General features: G+C 35.9%; 1 protein-coding gene across 3 annotated transcripts in view; it reads left to right on the forward strand.

The window, feature by feature from the left end:
- Positions 1-23,831, forward strand: part of LOC126833982 (ABC transporter G family member 23) — a 44,363-nt gene extending 20,532 nt beyond the window's left edge. For 2 of the 3 annotated variants that reach the window (XM_050565610.1, XM_050565609.1), the window contains exons 2-16: positions 6,617-6,916; positions 10,652-10,811; positions 18,197-18,351; positions 18,438-18,545; positions 18,633-18,726; positions 18,811-18,981; positions 19,118-19,365; positions 19,431-19,638; positions 19,715-19,892; positions 19,984-20,099; positions 20,182-20,252; positions 20,332-20,420; positions 21,204-21,380; positions 21,463-21,549; positions 23,585-23,831. In XM_050565610.1, the coding sequence (XP_050421567.1) occupies positions 6,617-6,916; positions 10,652-10,811; positions 18,197-18,351; positions 18,438-18,545; positions 18,633-18,726; positions 18,811-18,981; positions 19,118-19,365; positions 19,431-19,638; positions 19,715-19,892; positions 19,984-20,099; positions 20,182-20,252; positions 20,332-20,420; positions 21,204-21,380; positions 21,463-21,549; positions 23,585-23,799 (2,377 nt within the window). In that variant the 3' untranslated portion in view covers positions 23,800-23,831. Of the gene's footprint in view, positions 1-115; positions 457-6,616; positions 6,917-10,651; positions 10,812-18,196; positions 18,352-18,437; positions 18,546-18,632; positions 18,727-18,810; positions 18,982-19,117; positions 19,366-19,430; positions 19,639-19,714; positions 19,893-19,983; positions 20,100-20,181; positions 20,253-20,331; positions 20,421-21,203; positions 21,381-21,462; positions 21,550-23,584 lie in introns of those variants that run through there. The other variant, XM_050565611.1, reaches the window with a different exon arrangement.
- The last annotated feature ends 554 nt before the right edge of the window (positions 23,832-24,385 follow it).

Consider the following 24,385-nt stretch of genomic DNA (forward strand, 5'->3'; position numbering starts at 1 on the left):
CGACGGCGGTGGCAATCAAAGAAAGGAAGAGAAAAAAAATGGTGGGGTCCATCGAGGAAGGCTTTGTGGTCGATGGCACTGCCGTTCTTTCCCGACCACTGTAGTTACCTATTGTCGTCGGCCGCGGTCCGTGCCCGGTACGTTCACTTTTTTTTCGTTTTGTTTTATTATTATTATTATCATAGTAGTAGTAGCTTATAATATATATAATATTTATATATGTATGTATAATAAAATATCGTTTTTAAAGCGCTCGTTTTTCGAAATAAAAATCCGTTTGCTCGCAACCCGAACCGATCGATTTTCGTCGAAAAATTAAGTGTAATTTTTTTTCCCTTTAAAATAAAAAAATGTGCGTTTTGTGTCCGCCGACGAATCATCACCTCTGAGTGTGGTTCGAACACGCGCCATCGAAAAGTTGTGTGGCACCTCGGTCGCCCAATCGCCGTTCAAAAAGTTTGTACTCAAAAATATTGTATTTAAGTCCAAAAATCATTCTAAATACCTAACCCGTTCGTCTACGAATTTCGCGCGTAAACTGTTAAGGCCTGTTCGTCCGTCCGAGAGCCCCTCGGTGTGGTACATAATAAACTTTGCAGAGTTACTATGATTATAGTTGTTAAAAAATAGTGTAACCGTTATAATAGTGCGTCTCTGGTCGTTCTCTGTGAGACGACGAGCACAAAAAAAAAAAAAGAGTCATCGACCAACGTTGTAGTATTTTCTTTTTGCCCTGTAACTGTCAACACTCGGACGCGTTTAGCCCAAATATTATTATTATTCCGGTGCACGCGCGTTGACCGTACACAATGGTCTTTGGTTGCCGGCGTAAATAATAACAAGGAACTGTCCGCGTTCCTCCTCTTACAACAGCTCTTCTGTTACGGTTCAAAAAGAAATCACAAGCACACACACACACACACACACACACACACACACACATACATGCACACGTGACACGTCCTATACCACACACACACAGCTGCTGTTGTACGACAATAGGTTGGGTTAGGACATAGGTTTTCTTCTCTTTGGCCTAGAACACCATGGGTACTAGCTATATCTGGCCGCAAGCCAAACGCCGTTTACAAAATACAATTTTTATGAATTTTTTTTTTCTTTTGCTATTCATTGGACGTTTTGATGGTATAGGTATTGCCTGGTGCGTTGGCTTTACTCTTTCCCTTAAAATTGTCTTGTACACAATATTAATAATAAGTAATAACATTATTATAATATATAATATTACACTGTCTTTCGCCGTTCCGCATAGTAATCGCGCGCGTTAAGTGACTATAAAGCGGCCCGTATCGAAACAAGGTCGCAGCCGACGGTAAAATAAATTATTATGGTAATAATATGTAATATGAAATTTATTACAAAATCGCCGAGTTTTAACAGATACACACACACGTTAGAGGAGTTTTAAAACGAGGCTTGATTTGTAAACCGAGTCCAATATTTTATTGTGGAGTAGAGACAAATTTGATAGGGCAATCGTTATCGGTTTCAAATCAATCATTAGTCAGATGGGCAACCGAAGACCGTCTCTATTCTGAAAACGGAACTTTGAGCACATTATTTTTGAACTTTTATTATTGCTGTAAAAAAGAAAGGCGAAACCCGAGTCAACGTTAATTACCGGTCGACGATAATGCTGTTTTTGTCGCTCTCCAAAATGAAGAACAACACTGAACACACACACTCATATACACACTATATAATATAGGGTCCATAAAGATAATATATGACGGAACCCCAAAAAATGATCATTAATTATCTAAGCGTGCAAAAAATTACTATTTTATCGTTTTTGTTGCCAGTTAATCGCGTGGTTTGTTAAATAATAATAATAAATCGGAACAGTTCTGCGATAGTTAAAGATAATTTCGACTTTATCTTGCTATTTTTGGTGGTTAAGTATAATATCTAGGAAAAACTTACTAATTAACTTAATCTTCTATTAAAACAAAAACGCCATTTTATAATTCATTTTAAACTAAAAAAAATACTTAATTGGTAGCTGAAAGATAGAATACAATTTTTTTCTTCATTCTTGTAAGTCATATTTAGCTTATAACCTTATAGAGAGCAAATAAAATTAAAAATCAATATTTCACTTTTACATGTTTATAAATTATATTTTTTATTGAGCTTAACTAAGTTCATGCAAATAATTTATTTGCTTGTTTTTTATAAAAAAAATGTATTTAATCAACCTTCAATATGAGTAATAACGATATGCGAAAGTCACATCGATCGACGAAATTTTGACGGACGAACTTAAGTAGTGTGGCGAACGGGGTCAATGTGATTGTCATCATCGATGGATTTAATTGTAACTGACCGAGTACAATCGCAGAACTTCTTGATAACATTGCAATAGCGTGGCTGGTATAATATCGTGTGCACGTGGCTCGGAAAATCTATATAATATAATCAGAGGATAATCCGGTACCCAAGATTATTATAAGAGGGTGGTGCATCCTTATACCTACAGCTTGATTAACACTTTCACATTGTGTTGTGGCTTTTGAAGCAGCGGGTGGTAATACATTGTTTGACTCGACCAAAGATATACCATATTGAGACTTACTAATAAGATATTTTTCGACTTGGTGGTTTTTTACTTTATTGAAATTCAGATTATTATGAATATTTTGGACGATATTTAGTACAAACCAAATCCAACAGACCTCTTTATAGTTTGTTATTGCAATGACAGTTTCCAATAGACGTTTTAGAAAATTCTCCAATAGTTCTCTTAGCGATAGAGTCCATGTCTACACACTCGTTAAATAATATTGAAATGTCTTGAGGTGAATATCGCTATTGGTACAGCTACGAACGATGGACAGAGATTGTTTTGCGTCAATTTAATGCATGTGCAATCCAGTGGCTATTATGCGTGTAGGTACATTTGGCAATAGTCGATTAATGAGGTGTGTCCACAATGAACCGATTATTACCGCCCTAATTACGATTGTCGCTAACTGAAATTCAATACTCGATTACCAGTTAAGCGAATCGATGGGCCAAACAATGTTATACAACACGAAATTCCCATCAGCCTTTTCAAAATGGCTCAATGGTTCGAACGCATCGATGAATGAGAAAAAACAAATGGTTCGTCCCACATCATGTGTATAAATATTGTGCATCTATCAGTAGAGTTTTAAGTTTTTAAATATTAATATTGATGTCAAGACTACATTGTATCTACATTCGTATAAAAATAAAAGAGCATACATTGCCACTTCTTCATTTTCCCTTTCAAAACCGTCTCCTCAGGTGTTTTTAATATAGGAGGGATGTGCGATGGCTTATCCATATCTTCAATATCTAAGAAGACAAGAGAATCATAAACGATATTTAACCTTCTATCGTGTAGCTTTTGCCGATTTGGCAGAATTTTCGAGGTATCGCCAAGGTTCTGCTATGTCATGTAGGAGGATGTTGGTAAACAGTTTCTCTGCATATATTTTTGACCAATAGCATCTTTTTCTTCTCCTTATGTCGTGTACTTTGGGTCGACTCAAAGGTGCATTGACTATGGACTGCTCACCCTCATCCCCTACACGATTATTACGAACGTGGTATAATTGGAAGATGAGAACCGAGTCAGATGAGTCATGAAAGAAAAAACTGACCCTATGTAAATTAAGTGATCCAGCATCGTTAGTTTTATCCCATGTCAATGGTCAATTTTTGTTTTGTCCCATCTTCCATAGTTTTATTGGGTCAGTGCGTCAATAGCATAAATCAACCTCATTCCGTACCCTTCGAAACGGGTCAGTAAAATAAAACCGTAATTTTAATTTTAATAGATAAATAATTTATCCGTATCCTTCGTTTGAACGATGAGACCAGTTTTGCTCTTTCACACGCAGTCCATGCATCGATAGGACCACAATGAAGTGTATTGGTAAAAAAATGGTCAACGAACACCAGACAGAGCGAGTCGTAACGTTTCACGTTTCCACGTGGGTCGGCGTGGAGAGTTTGAGCCGTCTAGGAGGTCGTTCCCTAAAATGCGTCACGTAACGTCTTATAACAGCACAGCTCGTGTAGTTCGTCTTGAGCCTTGGCCGACATCACGCGCTCGTTGTCCCCAATACCGTCGAAGCGAAAAAAAAAAAGAACACACACAAAAACCATTGCGATAATTGTGTTTGAAGTGTGATAACACAGTGTGGAGTGCCCTAGTACCTAACGAACAATCTGCGGTCGTCTCGAACAATATATTATTATTTAGAAGCTATTTATTTTTAATTTGCGATTCCTCGGGCTTAACCTCCTTTTCGAAGGAAGCGATACACAACAAATAATGTGTAGTCGGCGGCGGCAAAGAATACGCAAAAAACTATTTCGCAACTGGTGGCCCGAGGGCTTAGGTGTTGTATACATGTGTTTCCGGATAGACACATTCTCTTTCAAGCGACGGCGGCTGCGATTAGGTAACCCGTGTGATGCAGTAATCCACGTGTTTATTGGCACAGCCAACGTAAACGGTTGATCCCGGATCTTTGTGCAAAAAAAAAAAAATTAAGAAAGTAAAAAATTAAAAGCAGTTATAATGTTACAGCATTGATTTAAAAAAAAAATGTTTTAAACGATTTGTCTTCTATCTAAATAGAAACGTAATTTGAACAAATATTTGAACTGAGAACAACCTTCTTCGAAACGTCAAATGCAATCTTAAAACTTTTTTTTAACCACTTACAATTTGTACTTATCACACTTATCTCATATCTCAGTCTGTCCACTACTATTTATATGTTTTTATGTGATCCACAAATTCGGCATACGACGTTGAACGTATGTTATTTAGGAATATTATTGTGCAATCAAAATTAAACTCTTCGATATGATGATTTATTAGTCGATTTCAAATGTATAGGTTCTTAGTAAAATCCATGACCAATTATAAGTTTGATGGAAACGTACTCGACTAATATTTATTATATTTTAACTTTTTCTAATCATGTAATCTCTTATTTTCAGTATTTAAAAACCTAGAAAAAACCGGACTTCTCAAAAAATTGCGGATGTTAGCTCAAATCCAAGACCGTATATTATTTTGAAGTCTCCGGGAAACATATTTATATTCGATTTTAAATCTCGTGTCAGAACTTTAGTTCTCAATTTTTGATTTAGTGTAATAATATGTTATTGTATAACGAATAGCAGTGAGATATACAGTGCTGTACAGAGCAAAACAGCTGACACGGGAAGCGCGATGGCCGCCGTGGCGTTCAGGGTTGAAAAACAAATTTGAATTCCTACCGCGATTCACTCGAAATTCGTAAGGTCAATACGGTATAATTGCATAAATATATAATAATATAATAATAATAATAACGTATAGGTATGTAATGTACAGCGTTTTCAAGGTATACCGGCAATCGCTAGCGACCGGACGGCGGCGGCGGCCACGCATCCTGATACACATCATTTATGTCATAGTAAATAGTAATGATAATATTTTTTTTTTTTAATAATAAAGCTCTTTTTTCCTAACGTAGCCAACCGAAGTACTACTTGTTTTGAAATTGAAGACTTTAGTCGTGTGCGTTAACGTTAAAAATGGGCAAAATAATATGGGAGGAAAATTGTAATAATAATAATTTAGCAAGCGGCTTGTTAATTATTATCAATCATTTGAGCGTTTGAAATGCGCCAACCGTTCATAAATATTAAACTAGTGTAATGCGGAAATTAGTAGAATTATTATTTCCGACAACAGGAAAACCGACGCTCGGTTTTTTTTTCTTATTATAGTATAATACAATTATTCAACGAGAGTATGTTATTAACAATTATTTATATGGTCCCCTATTCAGTATTTAGTTTGGTTGTACCTAATTGCCTAAAATTGCATTAACGAAGCTCAATTTGTCAGAGAATGACAGACGGTCGTCCGTTTAAAAGTTATAGTTTGTGTAATAATTGTAATAACAATAATTATTATTTAGGTTTAAAACGGTGTAGAGTTGGTTTAAAACAAGTAAAAATACGTCACCAATAAGGGTGAAACGTCATTAAATTGTACCTAATATTTAAAATATTTTTCATAATCGCTTTGACGCCCATAGACTATGTTTTAAGTCTTGACCAATATGTCGTGTCGTTTAGTGTTCATCTGGGCTCTCCAGTGAATAATATTCCAGTGTTAATGACTAATGTATTCAGTATTGTAGTATAAATTCAGTCGTTTATACCTACACATTTTACGACGCAGTGCACTAGTTTATTTTTCAGTAGTTACGAAATTTGTTTTTGCACTTTATCGGTATTATAATTACAAGTATTTTGATGGAAAAAAAACTGGAACTTGAATTATGACATTTTGTTTTAGTAAATTGATTTTCTAAATTATCAACATGTATATTATTAGTTTTGGTATGGATCGAATTATGTACTATTATAGTGCACCTTACTATACTGATTTTGACGTTCCCGTTTTGAATTTCATAATAACTTAGCATTCGTGAAATTCAATAACACGGCAATCTGACCGACTATTATCGTCTGGTACCATAACATTTCGCGCGTAACTCTTGTGTTGTTGTGTTTGCACTTAAACTAACGATTTTTTTTTTGTATTGTTCTTTAGAGAAGGAAACGAAGAAACCGGTGGTAAAGCGATGATGTCCTCCGGCGTGGGCAGTTCTCCGGACGTGGTGGCCATGGAGCCCAGGAGTGGCAGTGTGGTCGTCGGCGGAGTTGCTGGCGGTGGCGGAGGTATAGTCAACCCAGCTTTCCAGCCTCCGTCCCTGCTCAGCCAACAAAGCACCGTGTGGACCCGACGCCAGCAAGCAGTGTGCGTCCGGCATGCGTTTAAGCACTACGGTTCGGCCAGCAAGCCCAACCACGTGCTCAGCAATCTCAACATGACCGTCGCAAAAGGCACTATGTTAGTATACCTGCACTCGATAAAGCTTTTAAGTTACATATGACTAACTAGGTATTTGCTGCTTTAAAACTGTAGTGGGTTTGCAATTCACCACTAGCTGTGCCAAATTCCAGTCGCTATCCGCTGAAGTTCTTGTAAAGGAAATGGCTATGACTTTTTTTTATTAAGAGGCGATATTTAACAAAAATTGTTCCATATGGCTTATTTCAATTTTGTCGATTTGTTAAATGGTACATAAACTACATATACCGGTGTCATAAGTGCATAGTTTTAAAGCAAAAATATTGGAAGAAGAGCATAGTTATGATGTTGGAGGAAATAAATGTCAAAACATCGTCCCTGTCAAATTGTATGACACTCGTGCATTATGTTATAAAATTATAGAATAATATTAGTTTTTACATTTTATTTTAAATTTCCATTAGCTATAATGAATTTTAAAAAAAATTCTTAATTGGAAAATATTTTTCGTTGGGTTTCGGTTTCATTATCATTTATCCGGTTTTTTATAAGTGTTAATTGGGCCTTAAATTAATTTAATTTATCACAAAAAAAAATATTTTCCGCAAATCGCCTTTTATGTCTAATTGTAATTTGTATCCCCTTATTGCCATGTCAAATTTTCACATATGGATTTCTTTGGTAGTTCTTGTCGCTTTTTACCCAAGTTAAGTTTACTATAAATACTCGGTTGCCTATGTAATACGCTTTTATACTGTGAACGGATCATGTCATCTGATTACACAGTAATTCAAACAATGTCTAATAGCTGGGCTGCTTCTTTATGCTCTGCCTATTAGCAGTCGGTTGTGTATTTGCCGCTGCATTTTGCCTCTGTGTTGTTGCTGTTCGTTTGCGATGTACAATATAATGTATTTCTCGAGGAAATTTCAAGATACATCCTAAAACAACTTTCTACCAACGTTTCAGTGCATCCTCCTAAAAAATAAATAGACAACGTATATTTTGAGTTGATCAATGTTTTTTTATTATTATATATTTACTATAACTAAAATGTCTCAATTTGCTTAACGTAAAACATAGTGACATCCAAGGTGTACTCTAGAAAAACGTATACTAGTAAATTAATCAAGTACACCACGTGCCGTTACACCATTAAGATTTTTTATGATTTCAGCTAACGAGTTTCATACTCGAATGATTAATTTACATTTTTAGTTCCCTCTTTATTTGCCGACTTAACTAATTCACGGCTATTGCATTACTAAAATAAAAACAACACGTGTCGGGCGAAGCTAATGGCACTCGAAATTCGTTCTTCTCGCGATGATCAAGTGGTTTTTTTTACAATATTTTCCGGATTAACGTCTTTTAAATGACTGTTAAGATGTTGGGATGATGCATCGTTTATAATATGCCGTATAAATATGCGTTTTAAATGAATTCCAGCTCAGCTATAACATTTCATTAATCCTGTTCGTGCGAATACACTACTGGCCAGGAAATCACACTGTACAATTATTCTTTGTCTAGCATTTCCGGGTTGGCGCGTGGTCGGTTGGACGAAATACAATATTTAGAAAAAAAACCCTGACTATATACGAATGTCAACATTTTTTTATTTTAATTAATTAAAATCTGTACGTTTTGCACGTCGAGTGTGCTATTTTTTTTGTTATTGTCTTTACGATGCAAACTTAACGCGGTTCCTGAACCTGCGCCGTGCCGTTAATGTACACACACGTGTGTTGTATGTAAAGAGAAGATTTGCACGATTCGGTTTCCCACAATGATAGTGTATAATGTTATGTAAACAACAGAACCTAAATCGCCTCCAAAAATGTTATAACCAATGTTTGGGCGGTGGTCGCATGTAGGATATATACACACACACTTTCGTCTGCTTAATACCTTAATATAACATAATATTATTATGTCTCGAGTAAATACAAAATATGTTATCTTGCAAAATTCGGTTTCCATGAGAGATTCGCCGGCGACATAATCGCCACACACACATATGCGCACATTACCCTTGGACCGACCTCCAAATAATTATAAGTGAGTACTGGCAACCGGTTTAAAGGTTTCGAACGGCGGCTATAATAATATGATGAGTGTAATAACAATACTGTAATATAATGTTTTTAACGTTATCATCGTTGTTACGTGTAAAACGCGTACGACCGAGACGATCTGACTGTTTCTTCATCCGCGGGCATAAGCCACATATAATAATAGTACTACCGCTGACGGTATTAAAGCGTTTGGTTGTTGCCAGTATTTTCAAAAGGGCACTCGACTAGCATTTACATACATACATTTTCGGCACTGCACAGTAGTTATAATCCGTTTCAAGGACGGGCTGCCGGCCGGGTTTAAACGATTTCCAATTGCACGTTAGACACGATGACACTTATATCGTCGACTAGGTACACTCAAAAAACCTCTTTAATCGTATGCGCCGTGTTTTGTTTGTACAAAGACTACAAACACTAGCCAATGTGATCTTTGCAAAGTATTGCCGCCGTTTTGTAGGGTCTGAAGCAGTCTGTGTACGCTCAAAATATATTCATAGAAGGATGTTTTACAAGCGACCAAGTCTCAAGGTCCGAGAAACAGCGAATTCATTTTTGCCGACCAATAACAATAATTACAATATGTGTTGAAACAAACGTTTGGTCGACACGGTCGAATCTCCTTGTACTTAATAATATATGTTTATGCGATCAGTTCTTTTTTTTTTACTCGCTCATTAATTGCACGCCGATTTAAATAACTAATCTTAATTGACCAGATGCCACTGATTCGCTAAAATGCCTTGTTCGCGGTCGCCGTGACTCGACGAGAATATATAATAATAGTATTCCACAAAGCTTGTATTCCATTCGTATAATTCATCTATCACAAAAGTAGATATCCACATTATGCATAAAAATTAAGATACCTACTCATAATCAACTATTTTTATACGGTTTTTTTGAAGTTTTTGTTACGCGCCGTTTGTTAGAGCAAAACTTAACGGAAACCCATTAACGATCTAAAGCGGTTAAATGCAAAACATGACGTTACGGACGGGTTAATAATAGTAATACTTGGGTATTGTCAAGTTGAATAACACCGATTAGCCTACGTCATACCTGTACAATCTGGGTTTTACCTGATTGCGTTAAGAGCGCCGGCGAAACCGCAGCGCTGCAAATAAAGGATGTCGGAATTTAATGATAGAATATTTTACCATACGGTTGTTGAAAATAACAATTACTTAATAATGAGTTCAACGTGGGTTTTTTTTATTCAGACTGGTTGGTTTTTTTTTTTTAAAGAAAGATCCAAACGAATCTTTAACGTACTCCGCCTACGTTTTTTTAGTCGCCCTTTCCATGTTTGTTACATATTATTTATATTATATGTTTGACCGATAAAGCATTATCCATATTATATTGTATGTGCGCTAGTAGCCGTATTATATAATTTCAATATTAATTTACTCGTTTCTATTACAGCTATCTTGGTGGGCGATTATCAAAATTTGAATATTTACACCTGGTGGTTGAACGGAAATTTGCATAATATCTAATTGGGTTTAACGCTTAATCCTCTTTGGACCTTCTCTAATTAACATCGTGCATTTTGGCCTAGTATGTACATAGACGACCACGTTGTGTTCCTTGGTCGAAAATGATGTTGCCAACACTTTTTGTGTGTGTGTGCATTCGACTCCTGTCGAAAATGTTGGTTTTTATTTTTCCAATTGTTTGTTTTGTTTTACAGATACGGACTGCTCGGTGCTAGCGGTTGTGGAAAGACTACTTTGCTCAGCTGTATTGTCGGTCGGCGGCGACTGAACACCGGACAGATCTATGTGCTCGGTGGAAAGCCCGGAACCAAAGGCAGTGGAGTGCCCGGAAAACGCGTCGGATACATGCCTCAGGTGAGCGATGCCCATGATAAGTCTTGTCCAGCCAAAACCTCAAACTTTGTTTCTCACACAATTATAAGGGTGGTTTTTCACCCTGGGTCTTGATAAAGCAAACCTTTACCACCCAAGATGATGCGTTGTCTAAATTTGGACTTGTGCCACTGGAAATACTTTTTATAATAATATATTGTAACTCCAATGCGTTTGATGATGCATCTAATTAGGCAACGCTAAAAGTAAAAAAATTAGATATAGCGTTGACCACAATAATAATATGTCCATTAGTCGACTCGAACGGTTTTCCCAATCTTATGCGTACGACCTAGGTTCCTAAACGTGTAAATCATCTGATCTCACAACGTTTTGTGAACGTCGTTTCGTCGATTGTAAAACAAAATGACCAAACTAAACTAATTCGAGGTTTTATTTGCTAATTAGCGTACCGTGAGAAACACATTGTTTGTTTACGAAATATGCCACAATACTTATACAACAAGTGATTTTGGCCCTGTTGCCTTTACCGCACACGATGAAATAGAATAATAATCGTAATGGTCATCACCATATTATTGTGAGTCTAGGACCCACAAAATAATAGGTAATTGTCGATTAACCATTCGGTGTTACAGTGCAAAATTCATAAGGGCAACGTTTTTTGTTCAACAATAATTATTTCAATGTAATTTTACCTTAAACCATTGGTGGCCAACGCGCTAAGTATATTGCTGTAATTATAGTATTTTTAGTGCAGCTTATCCGTGTTTGATCGAGATGAATCATTCGCCACCATCAAGTTCTAATGTCCTTCGTACTAGTGTATATTATTTTTAGTTTAAACTGATATTATACCTGTCTAATATTAGTGGAATATTCGGGCTCATTAGCAGATACATTTTTATGTTATAAGTATTTTCATGCACGTCATAGTGATTGGGGCCAGTTTATAATTTTTTTTTAATTCGCGTTGTCTGGTTTTTACATTTCTTCTTAAAAACATTATATTTTACACTTCCTAGCCGTGTAAACCGGTGGATTCCTATTAATATATGGTAATGTATGCCGGCATCTGGAAACTTCCGGTTTACGACCGCAAAGGGTTGTCGTCGGTACCGGAACAGCGAGTGTCTTAGCTACTATCCCAAGGACCGTCGTTTAACGTCTGTCGAAAAACCTTTTGGATGACTCGGGGGCAAGGCAAGGTCAATCACTGTGGATACAAGTCATTCCAGAGTGGACGGCGGCGGCGGCGACAACTTTTCAAGGCGCATGCGGTTAACACGCGCTGGTTCGGGATAGCCGTTTTTTTATTTATTTTTTTTATTATGCTATTGAGGACGACGCCAAGGTCACATATGAGCCGTATGAGTCGTCGTCAGTACGATATTATACGCAATGACGGCTTAATTAACGATTAATCATCGTAAACGCGTTTAAAAATTGTAAAAAAAAATTATTCATGTTTATTTTTTTTTTTCTGAGTAGGTACTTATTGTATAATGTAATAATGTAACACAAGTTTTAACGACTGCGTGGCAAAGTCCTCGCATAAATTCCACATACTTAACACATTAGACCTCGGGTAGTGATGAACAAAAAAAAAAGAAGCTACTGAAAGATGTTTTTCCGTACGTCATAGCATGAAACATTAAACAAATGTTTCGACTTTTTTTATATCGTATATCATTGTATTATATGCCGAGAAGGATTTCAAATAGGTATATCATTACTTTAACCCTTCAGGAAATAATTCGGTTGTGTCAATACAACGACAAATACGTTCGAAAACCTTCCCCCCAAAAAAAATTTGATAATCAGATACCTGTCCAGAGTATTTCCAAAATTTTCTTCAGCAGCATTTGGTTGTTTAACCACTGCCGAAATTTGACACCTGGGGCCCACTTTGTCGATATGCGAAATTCTAAATTAAGCGCATGCGTTTTGGTCAAACGCTCTGCTTTTCGACTAAATTGCCTTTGCAGATGGCTCAATTAGAACAACTCGATTTCTATACAATTAATAACAAATAAACAATATAATCAATCATCATACCCGACCAACACTTAATCTGTCGGTGTGTTTTCTTTAGGACAATAATGATACCACTATAATTAATTGTTATTAGAATGCGGCGAAGGTACAAGGTAAATAAAATTTGTTAAATTTGCCAATGCTAGATTTATAGATTGTACACGCGCGTCCAATATAAGTGTTTGGACAAACCGACAATGAGAGCTCATCTACAAAATAATATTTGACACTCACATCATGCCGGTTAAGGTCATAATATTATGTTTTATTATGACGTTCACGCACCCACCTGCGTTAACCGGAGTAACCAAAGAGAATATAATACAAATGTACTTCGGTGAATTTGTTTTCCACACGGTAACACTTGAGCCGCCCGTAACGCAATTGACGCTTAGTTTTAATAACAACAATTATTTTGTTCCAATAATAAAATACGGTCATACCTACTATACAGCCAAGGCGTGTGATCACTGTATACAATAATAATGTTATAATACTAGTATTATTGTTATTGTTATTATTTGTGTCGAACCAATTTTAAGATATTATCATCATGTAGAGGTATAATTATATATTTTTTTATCCAATGGTCCGATGATTTTTGCGTTTTTCCATTCATTTTAAAATATTTCATAATAATTAAAGTTGTCAATAATTCTATATGTAGGCAGATAAAGAAAGAGAGGCGAGTGGACTGATAATATTTGCTTTCATTATAAATTTAAAAAATCGTTTTTATGCAAATACATTTTTAATGCTAGTAAATGACTCTGGCGCATAAGACATATTTTTAGCCTTTGATATTATGCCTTTTTTAATTTTTTTCTAGGATAGTGATTAGTTAGTTTGTCTAAAGTCTGCAGATTTTTTTAATTAAAAAAAACTAGATTTTCTTGAGTTTGTAGAGCATTAAAATAAGAAATAGTGTGTATAGTCACAAACGAAAAGAAAAAAAATACAACCCCATCAAAACTGCGGTAAGATACCTAGTAGTTTTGCAATATTAATTATAATTTCAATTTTTTTCCTCGGTCAAACCCGTCTACCGTCCAAGATGTTTCTTGCGTCATTCTTTTAATACGTCATTTCTTGGATCTCCTCGCAATCTGTCCTTAACCGATACCGTTGAGCAAGCTTATAAAATGTCAACCATACAATGCTTTATGCCCATGTTAAATGATGGGTAATAATAATTTTGACGTTGTACATTACACATACATTCAATGTATCGGAATAGTTTAATCAAGTTTCGGCACCATGTGTAATTTCTTATAATTTTTGTATTTATGATGTACAGTATGATTTTACTAGAGTATAGCTATGCTGATTTCCATAGATTAAATCAATATCGCTGTTATCAGCAGTTGTAACAATATTGGGTTTGTTTAATTGTCCATTTTTATTTTTCCCATTAAAAAGCGATAAAATGATTATCTCGAGAATAGTTTTATCCGGCTCTTTCTCACCCTGCTTTTTTGGTTTAACTTAAATTACCATCCGCTTTATGGTACTCGAAAAAACTTTATTATAATTTAACTACAACACTATTTGTTTATATAGTACCGCACCAGCGACGACGTTTAAGTTAGGTACTATTTATTACAGGTATTTGACAATTTTACTACGGTGACACCGCCGTTATACAGCACATTAAGCCAACCGCACACTATAACGATATTATAATTGATATATTATTATCCACATAGTGCTGCAAGTGGCTGTACGATTTAATTATCATAACCACGCACAATACAGCTAACGAGTCGAGAAGTCGTTTGTCTAAAATTAAGCACGGCCCGGTTTATATTTTATTCGAAATCTAGCAGCCATAAAGTGATAAACGACATTTCCCGTCGTCTTCGTTTCAGGATTGTTCTGAAGTCTACTCAAAATATCTTTAGTCCTCGATTCTCTGTAGTCAGTTACAATGTGTGTATTCACACTGTAAGTTCTCTTTTTCTACAGTCCTGACTCTATTTCTGATCTCATTCGATTCGTTGTTTATACATATGTAGTGTAAATGTTTTTAAACGTCTTATACATCGATTTGCCACACATCTAAATTGTTCTTTCAACCGGATTTGTGTAGATTAATGCAAAGTTGCTAACTTCTCCTTCAGTGTTCCCGCAATGATTGTTGTAAATAAAAATATAACATGGTTTACGACGATCTACATAATGGACTCTAGTAAGATAGCTCGATAAGGTTAGGTCAAATATGTCTTCTCTGATTGGTCAACTTGGTCAATGTTTGGTGGCATATTGTAGTTGTTGTAGCAGTTCTGAGTTCAGAACCTGTTGGATTGAAGATTTTTCTAGTCGCAATACCACATGTTCTTTAACTATTACTCGAACCTCGTATTTTGTTATTATCAATTATGTTAATACCGCGCTAATACACATTTATACTCGACCGCGACCGAAGCGAAGGTTACAAATTACAACAGAAAAATTCAACAACAACTATTGTAATACCTACTGTAGAAATTATTGCTTAACTCGCATAATAATGTTATTATCCTATGGATAGGGCTATAATAAAGAACCATATTTTCGAACATTTCTGTAAACAGGTACGTATACCTGTTTCTATTATTTCAGAAGTAACGATTATAATAATATTAACATGTAACAGCCAATTAAGTTTTCTAAAGAACTGCGCAGTTTTTCCACGTAAAAGTACATCTGTACAAAATTAAATACCAATCACTCAACAATTATGTATAGTTGTATTTTTACACAGAACAATTATTTAATTCTTTCAGAAAAGAATGATCTTCTGAAGTTATTTGTATTCCTCCGTTGTTGAGAGTGGGATGCAAATGTTTAATATCAACAAGTTGCACCTGAGCAGTTTTTCCTTATACAACTAATAATTGATTTTTTGTATAAAATAAACGTATTGTTATTTAATCATGTATTATTTGACGGTTTCAAATAATTATTTTTAATACTCACAATTTATTCATCTGTATAAACATAATATTATGGTCTTATCTATAGACCACACGTGATTACTAAGCGTTACTGACGTTTTGATTACTAAGCAAAAATTATGAATTCATAATTTTTAATACATAAATATATAATTTTAATGGAAATTGCTATTTTGAACAAAATACAAATGATATTGTAGTTCGTATTTTGAATGGTTATTAGAGATTTATATTTTTTTTTATGTAAATATTGCCTGGATCTGTTTGTGTTAATAAATGAATATGGCAAATTGAACTTTATATTCAATCCAATCGAATACTTTAGTCTTTTACTAAACAATAGATAATGTGGTGTCTTTTTAAATATATTTTATATAATTTCCCATTTTCCGTTTTCAATTATGTTTTTTTTTAAATACCTAATTCTTATTAATAGCGTTAACTAACGCCTAGTCGAATTCACTTTTTTGTTTTGTCTAAGAGACCCAATCGTACGAGTTTGATAGTTTTTATTATATTATTATTATAGAATGTGTTCACTTATTGGAATTACGATTTCTCCGGCACAGACGCTGGTCCTACCATGCAATTTCCCCACTAAAACCCACCGACTGTAACGGGCTTATACACAGGCGTCTGTCGAATATCTGTAGTACCAAATTGTATGTATGTAGTGTACTACTAGTAGACACTAGATAGTAGGTATAGTTGTAGGTTTTTTTTTTATTTCGTTATTAACACAATGCAAAAAATTCTAGTCACAAACGTGTCGTACACTCCGAGAATTATTGTCTTTTGCTCCGTTCGTGTGCGCGTGTGTTATGTTTAAACCGCATACCCATAACCATACATTAGTTTGCACAATCGCGTTACCAAATATTAATACAGGTACCTACGGGTTTTCTTTTACCGTATCCGTGTGCACTCACACAAGCGCATTACACTATTTGTAAACGCATTACGCCCGTATCTATTGAACGACGTGTGTACCGTTATTTCGCGTCCACCGACGACCGCATCGCGTTTTTAATGAACTACATACAATAATAATTATCGTTTTCGTCCCCAGTGGCCAATTAATTAGCAGTTACTCGTGCACACTTGGGTTAAAGCCATTTTATTTATGAAAAATGAATAACAAGATGGCCAAAATTCAAAAATATCATTACTATTTGTTTAGGACTTTTGACCATCACTCTAAGTTATAATATACTCAAATGACAAAAATTTAACGTATAAAAGTATTTGTCTTTTTAACACAAGCTTTCTTATTTTCTTATGTTCAGTTCTTTCTAAAAAATAATCAATAAAATCGCCTGCTGTAAAAAAAAACTGTGAATTATTAGGTTTCTTTTTTAACAAAACACATCTTGGTCTTGAAACGTTTAGACTTGCCATTTCGAAATTCTCTATTCGGTATATATTTATGTCCGGCTCTGTGTAGAATATCATAGACCGACGATTTTTTTCCGCCTTCCCGGCGATATCATTGGAGTTACGACCGACCATTGTGTTTTAGAAGAAAAAATAATAATGTAGAGAAAAGCGATCCTCACAGTTTTTATTCATACATCATATTGTGGTGTCATTGCCGTTTGACTGCCCCCTTTGTCCGTCTAACGTTTTAGAAATTGATGGATTACCAACGGAGCAAAGAGATTAAAAGTATACCAATCGCGTTTTGTGCTACTAATACAGCCACAACTAAAGCTCCTTTCTTCGTGTTTAAGATCCATAAGGGTAGGATATTTGCGTGGAATACTGCTGGCTAGCGTTGGCCGTTCAAGTTAAACACCCGGAAAGGGCATGGCTGTTTCTGAAGGCTGTCGTCTATTAACTGCCAATGACTGTGCCTGTAACTAGATGGATTAAATTTTATCTTTATCTCGTCTAGCAATGAACCTGACATTAGCCTCATCCGAAACAAATGTACATACCTATCTATGAAAATGCTATAATAAAACGAATGAAACATAATATTAATATATTTTAAAGATTGTCTGTTGTTGTGGCATGGTGGTATAAACACCGCATAAAGTAATAGTTTATATAATAGAAAACATAGTTTAACTCCAAAATTGGTGACAACCAAGTTAATTTTTTGGAATCCAAAGCCCAATAAAACTGATATTTTTGGATTAATTCAAAGCAGTTGCTGCCCTTACACAAACCAACTGGGTGCCTAACCATTCATTAAAAAAGATTATTCGAAAAATACCTAATTAGTATTTGTATACCTCAATACTATACTGATTAATCATTAATGAACGGTGTTGTTGATAAATTGGTCTTTATATAAGCTTAATATTTGACCTTCAGTATTTTTTACCTTATAAGTATTTGGTTTTGGCTGTTGTATTTTTTTTACATAATTAATACTTGTGTTGACCATCAATATTAACTGTTTTGCTTTGTTTCATTTTATTGCTATAGGAAATAGCTCTGTACGGAGAGTTTTCCATAAAAGAGACTATGATGTATTTCGGATGGATATTCGGCATGGAGACGACCGAGATCAACGACAGACTGCAATTTTTGTTGAACTTCTTAGACTTGCCCAGCCAGTCCAGACTGGTGAAGAATCTCAGGTGACTGACGAAATGCATGCCGTTTATCTGAACCCGGAAATAATTGCCGTTTTTCTTATATTTAATACTGTTATTTATTTTTACAGTGGTGGACAGCAGAGGAGAGTGTCGTTCGCGGTTGCCCTTATGCACGATCCGGAACTTTTGATTTTGGACGAGCCGACAGTCGGTGTGGATCCTCTGCTCCGGCAAAGGTACAGGCGAAATTCCTTTTGATTTTATTAAATTGATTATGTAGATAAGAAGATAGAATTTTAATTGTCTCTTGTATTTTCAAACAGTATCTGGAATCATTTAGTTCAAATCACAAAAGATGGCCACAAGACGGTCATAATCACTACACATTATATCGAGGAAGCCAGACAAGCTCACACGGTGCGTACACTTGATCGAGTTACCGATTCGGTGGTATAATGTGTGGTAAACAATAATAACATTGTATCTTTTTCGCCCTTTTAGATCGGTTTGATGAGAAGCGGTAGACTGTTGGCCGAAGAGTCTCCGGGCGTGTTGTTGTCCATGTACCACTGCCAGTCGCTAGAAGAAGTATTTTTAAAATTGAGTAGGAAACAAGGTTCGGACGGACAACCACAAGAGACTCCCGTAAACATATCAAACAACATTTCACTGGTGAGACAGTTTTGCGACTATCTTAACACTATCCTATTACCTCTCCCTCCCAAGTGTCCCAACACGGCGTTTTGGATAGGCAATATATTAGACACCCGCGTATATGTGTTTACTAACTCTGTTATCCCGATTGTAGGCGACATTGAACTGGGGCAAAAAGGACGAGCCCGTTTACGTTACCGAAGAGAGCGGCGTCGTGGGCCTTAACTTCCACCAGTCCAAAGAGGTTCTCGTCCAAGACCAGACAAACGGCGTCAACGGAAAGCTATCGGAAATGCAAATGATGGAGCCGCAATACGATTCTAGCTGTTGTGAGCTCACCACCCGAGGCAAGACAAGGGCTCTGTTACAAAAGAATTTCTTGCGAATGTGGAGAAACGTCGGGTAAGCCGGTCTCAAATCGAAACCACCCGTCAATCGAATAATCTTATTTTTCCGTTCGATTTCAGTGTGATGTTATTCATTTTCGCACTGCCTGTGATGCAAGTCATCCTGTTCTGTTTGGCCATCGGCAGGGATCCGACGGGACTACATTTGGCCGTGGTCAACAAGGAAATGAACTGGGAAACCCGGGAGTGTCCGATCTACGACAACTGTACACTAAGCATGTTCTCGTGTAGATACCTGGACATGCTGCCCAAAGAGACAGTAGTGCTAGTGAGTATCGGAGTGTTTTGGTTTTAACGTGAATTTACACATGCTCGGTCGCTAAAAACGTTGCGTTTTCCCACAGGACTACTACCAGGACCCCGAGAGCGCTATAGAAGCCGTTAGAATGGGTGACGCTTGGGGAGCGCTGTACTTCACAGAGAACTTCACCGACGCACTAGTGGCCAGGATGGCTTTGGGCCGAGAGTCCGACGACGAGACTTTGGACCAGAGCGAAGTCCGAGTGTGGTTGGACATGTCAAGTAAAAATAAAATAAAAAAAACATACAACCCTCGCGACTTTCATGCCTGTATTCCATTTAATGATGAGCTAACCGTTGCGTTTTAATTTAGATCAACAGATCGGTTTGATGTTGAACAGAGATTTGCAGCTGTCGTACAGAGACTTTGGACAGGGTTTGCTCAAGAGTTGCGACCAAAATCCAAAACTCGCCGATATTCCTATCCAAGTCAGTATTACAATAGTTTTAGGCATTTTTTAATAACACGTCAGATTAAAAAAAACTAACAAAATTAAAAAATGCGTTTCAGTTCAAAGAACCCATTTACGGTAGCTCCGACCCGAGTTTCACGGACTTTGTCGCACCCGGTGTCATATTGACGTTAGTATTTGAACATTTTTTTATTTTATTTTACTTAGTTATCAGCTGTTTTATTTATGGTTTTTTTTTTAAATTATAGAATTGTTTTCTTCTTGGCCGTGGCGCTCACGTCGTCCGCGTTGATCATCGAACGGACCGAAGGTCTCCTCGACAGAAGCTGGGTGGCCGGTAAATCATATAAAATAATAACAATAATGTAACTTGAGTGCAGAAGGCGAAATTTCATATTACTCAATTACCGGTTTGTGTGTGATAAGAAGAATCCAAGTAAAAAGCCTAACACGGTGACGACGGCATTAAACGTGTTCCTATTTTCTTTCATCGTTGTTTTGCGTAATCTGACGTCTCACGAGTATTCCCAGTTCGTGTCCTAAAAACAATATTGTTCTTGTGTACTATTTGTTTTGCATTTAAAAATCCAAAATAACTGCCACGTGCGACACGTTTTATTAGAAATAATAACAGTGTAATATATGCACCATCTAAAAACCGTTGCATCAATCAGGTCGAAACCCACGACAATAATGGTATAATTTATAACGGTATACTTATCTAAATAGTGTAATATATTATTACATTTTACAATGTCTCACAAGTATCATTCGGCCCGATGTCAGCTTCTAAGTAAACATAGATATTATATTATTATTATTGTGGAGTTCAGTTTCATAATCTTCTTGTACACGACAACGTTATGGGTTTTAATGTATTTTTCATCGTTTTTTTGTACGGCTAAGCTGTAAAAAATAAAAAGTCAAATAACTATCAGCATTCCATGAAAGCGCTGCTCTTAAAAGCGCCGCACACGCGGAGGTTAAAGTTCATCAGTTTCTTCCTCTCGTTGTCAGGCATCCGAGTGATGTTTAATCAAACTAAAACATAATAATATGATTAAAAAAATATAGTTTACTATCGGATCAGTTATGGTAACCGTAAGCGTATGTTTTACAGGTGTCACCCCGTTGGAAATATTGTTCTCGCACGTTATCACTCAGTTTGTGGTCATGTGCGGGCAGACAGCCCTTGTGTTGATCTTCATGATACTTGTGTTCGGCGTTGAATGCAAAGGAGACATCAGCTTGGTCATCGCGCTCACGATTTTACAGGGACTTTGCGGCATGTGCTTCGGTGAGTACCCATTTGTTAACCATCATACTTTATTGCTATAACATAACACATTAACTCTGTATTCGCTTTTCTACCCGCGCAGGTTTTGTCATATCGGCTATATGCGAACTCGAGAGGAACGCCATTCAATTAGCCCTGGGAAGTTTCTACCCGACGCTTTTACTCAGCGGTAAGTACTAAATAATCGTGGTATTGTCGTATGACGTGCAGTTGGCTACTGTTGTAGTTTTGTGAACCCTTAAACGTCAATCTTGGTCAACCTTACTGTAAACGCGGTAACTGTTTAACTATTATCAATGCGCTATGGGTAACTTAGTCCCGTTCTATCCAATTCACGGTTAAACGGACACTTAATTGGGTGATCCATATAAGATGATGGCGGTAGCAAAAGGGTAGTCGGCGATAAGAGCCACGCATATAAGGTCAATCGCTAATTTTTAAATTGACTTTAGTTTTGATGATTAGTATGACAGAAATGCAAAAGCAACTATTAGCTAGTTATTATGAATCGATTATACATCTTGAAAATAAGTAGGTATTTATAATTCCGTGACATTTTTTTTTTTTTAGTAAACGGTATTTTTTCATTATCATAAAATTATCTTTATTTTTTATTTATTTATATTTTTTTTTGTATGAGTTTCCATTTAGTTTGAACGTTATGTGTGTCATTAAATCATACACCGACGCGTTTTCGGTGGTTTAAACAGTGCTTGAACAATTAATAATGTAAAATATGTAAAACTCGACCGACCAACCGACCGCTATGGCCATTATGGTAATTTACTAAGCAGCAACCCCTTTCCGCACAGGTTATTGTTAGCAACACAATACGGCGGTTGCTGCGCTTTCATTTGCGGGTATTTGTTTTAAGTATGACTTTGTTTTGTGAATTTTTTTTTTTAGAAATTGTCCGGAATAAGAAAAATTGTCCAACCCGTGCACGTATTTTGTCGGGTCAACACACGTTTATAATGCGAGCTTTAAAAACGGGGTTTTGGCATGACCTAATAAAAACATATATTATTAATATTTGTTATTTTACTTAAAAGTACAAACCGTATATCTTAAAAACATATACCATATATTATGTGACCTAACCCCGATATTGTGTATTACACGACTTAACTTGAACAATTTTGAAATCAAGGTCAAGGACCAGAGTGCTTGGGTTTTGTTATTTATTTATATTTATTTTTTTTCTGTCTTTGTTTTCAGACGTAAACGACAATGGCAATATCGTCGTACATTTAAAAGTGGTCTCTCTTCTGTAATATCAAAAGAAATTTGCTTTTGTTTCAAACACAATTTTTTTTCACTATACTTTCCCCCCGACCACCGGTACTCAGGTAACATGGATATAGCGTGTATCCAATATAAAACGTCCTTATTGCGGAAAGAAGAGCTAGTCTATTGTCATCAAATATTTTTCTGTGTTGTAATTATTAATAATACATGAGATTTGCGGTGGCCCTTGGGAGATGGAAAATTTTCCAAGATACCTTGATCACGTGTAATTTTTATTAGTATTTGGCCCTTTTTTATTAGTTATTTTGTCTTATTTCTTCGTAAACGAAAATGTTTAAAAACTAAACTTGACAAAGTTTTTAAAATGAAAATATAGGTCGAATATATAAAATAGTTATAAAGAAGCAATTTGTATTGAGTTGTTACAAAAATGATAAAAGAAATGCTCGTGTAAGATAATAAGTTGTTTTTGTTTTTGTCAGCAACTTTCTTTGTAGCATTTTCGTATATTGTCAGGGGGTATACGCACTGTTCTAATGGGTTTTTATTTTTCATTGTGTTGCAGTATTATTAATTTCATTATTTGTAAGTTTCAATCCGTGGGAGGTTGTAAATTAATATGGCTAATGGTTATGCGTTTAATTTTCAACAAAAGCGATAAATATTTTATTACCGTTGTTTTTTTGTTTGTTTTTTGTGATACCGTTGATTTAAAAAATAAATATATAAAGACTCTGTCTCGTGAGAGGACGGTACTCTTGTTTACTTTAGTCTGCGCAGGCGCATACAAGAGTAACGCGTTTTGGTTTCCGTGCAGTGTCATTCTCTCGCGAGACAGATCATAGACCGTTCTATCTTTGTCAAGTGTTAACGTCTGACTTGACGATTGTACATTAGGTAACATTGGCTTTTGCACCAACCTGTGACCTAATCGTTTGACTTTGTATGTGCTACAGGTGTCATTTGGCCGGTGGAAGGTATGCCAGTGCTGTTGCGGTACGTCAGCTACTGTCTACCCTTGACCATGGCCACCACATCGTTGCGAAGCATACTTACCAGAGGCTGGAATCTGCTGGAGCCCGACGTGTACCTGGGCTTCGTGTCCACCATATCGTGGATAGTGCTGTTCCTGTCCATCAGCATGGCCGTACTGAAATTCAAACGCGGTTAAATCGCGAGAACCTCAGCTTCAACACGATTAGACCCCCCTCTTCTTTCCCCCCTCTACCCTTAATCTACCACACCCGAGTTGTACGTTAAAATATTATGTTAGTTGTTTGTGTTAATATATTTTATATGTGCGAGTGTGCGCGTTTGTTTACGGATAATATATTATAACATACATAATAATATAGTGTAGTATAATATAATATAGTAATATTATTATTATTATGGTGTGTGAAAGATGGGAAAAGGCCGAATGGCAATGGACGACCGACCGGCGCCGGAAACGTATACAACCTCTTCTCCTGCCGTACGTTCGGTCTTTTCCCCTTGTACCGCATAAAAACTAGTGACGATGTAAAAATATGGTATTCTTATAATATTTGCTCAGCATTCTTTTGTGACATAAGTTTTAAAATTACCGTCCAAAATTATTATATATTATATTATATGTAATTTTTATTATTAGGTATATTTTTTGTTTTTACTCAGTGACTTTTTATTACTTAATTAGGTTACAATTTTAATATTTATACACAGATATATATTTATAATTCTAATATTATATAAATATATATGTTTTCATGTATAAT

Source organism: Adelges cooleyi, unplaced genomic scaffold (assembly GCF_023614345.1).
Source record: "Adelges cooleyi isolate 19-005CV unplaced genomic scaffold, UGA_ACOO_1.1 ACOO_flye_CR_arks_rails_tigmint_CR_PRNA_2, whole genome shotgun sequence".
Taxonomy (NCBI): Eukaryota; Metazoa; Arthropoda; class Insecta; order Hemiptera; family Adelgidae; genus Adelges; species Adelges cooleyi.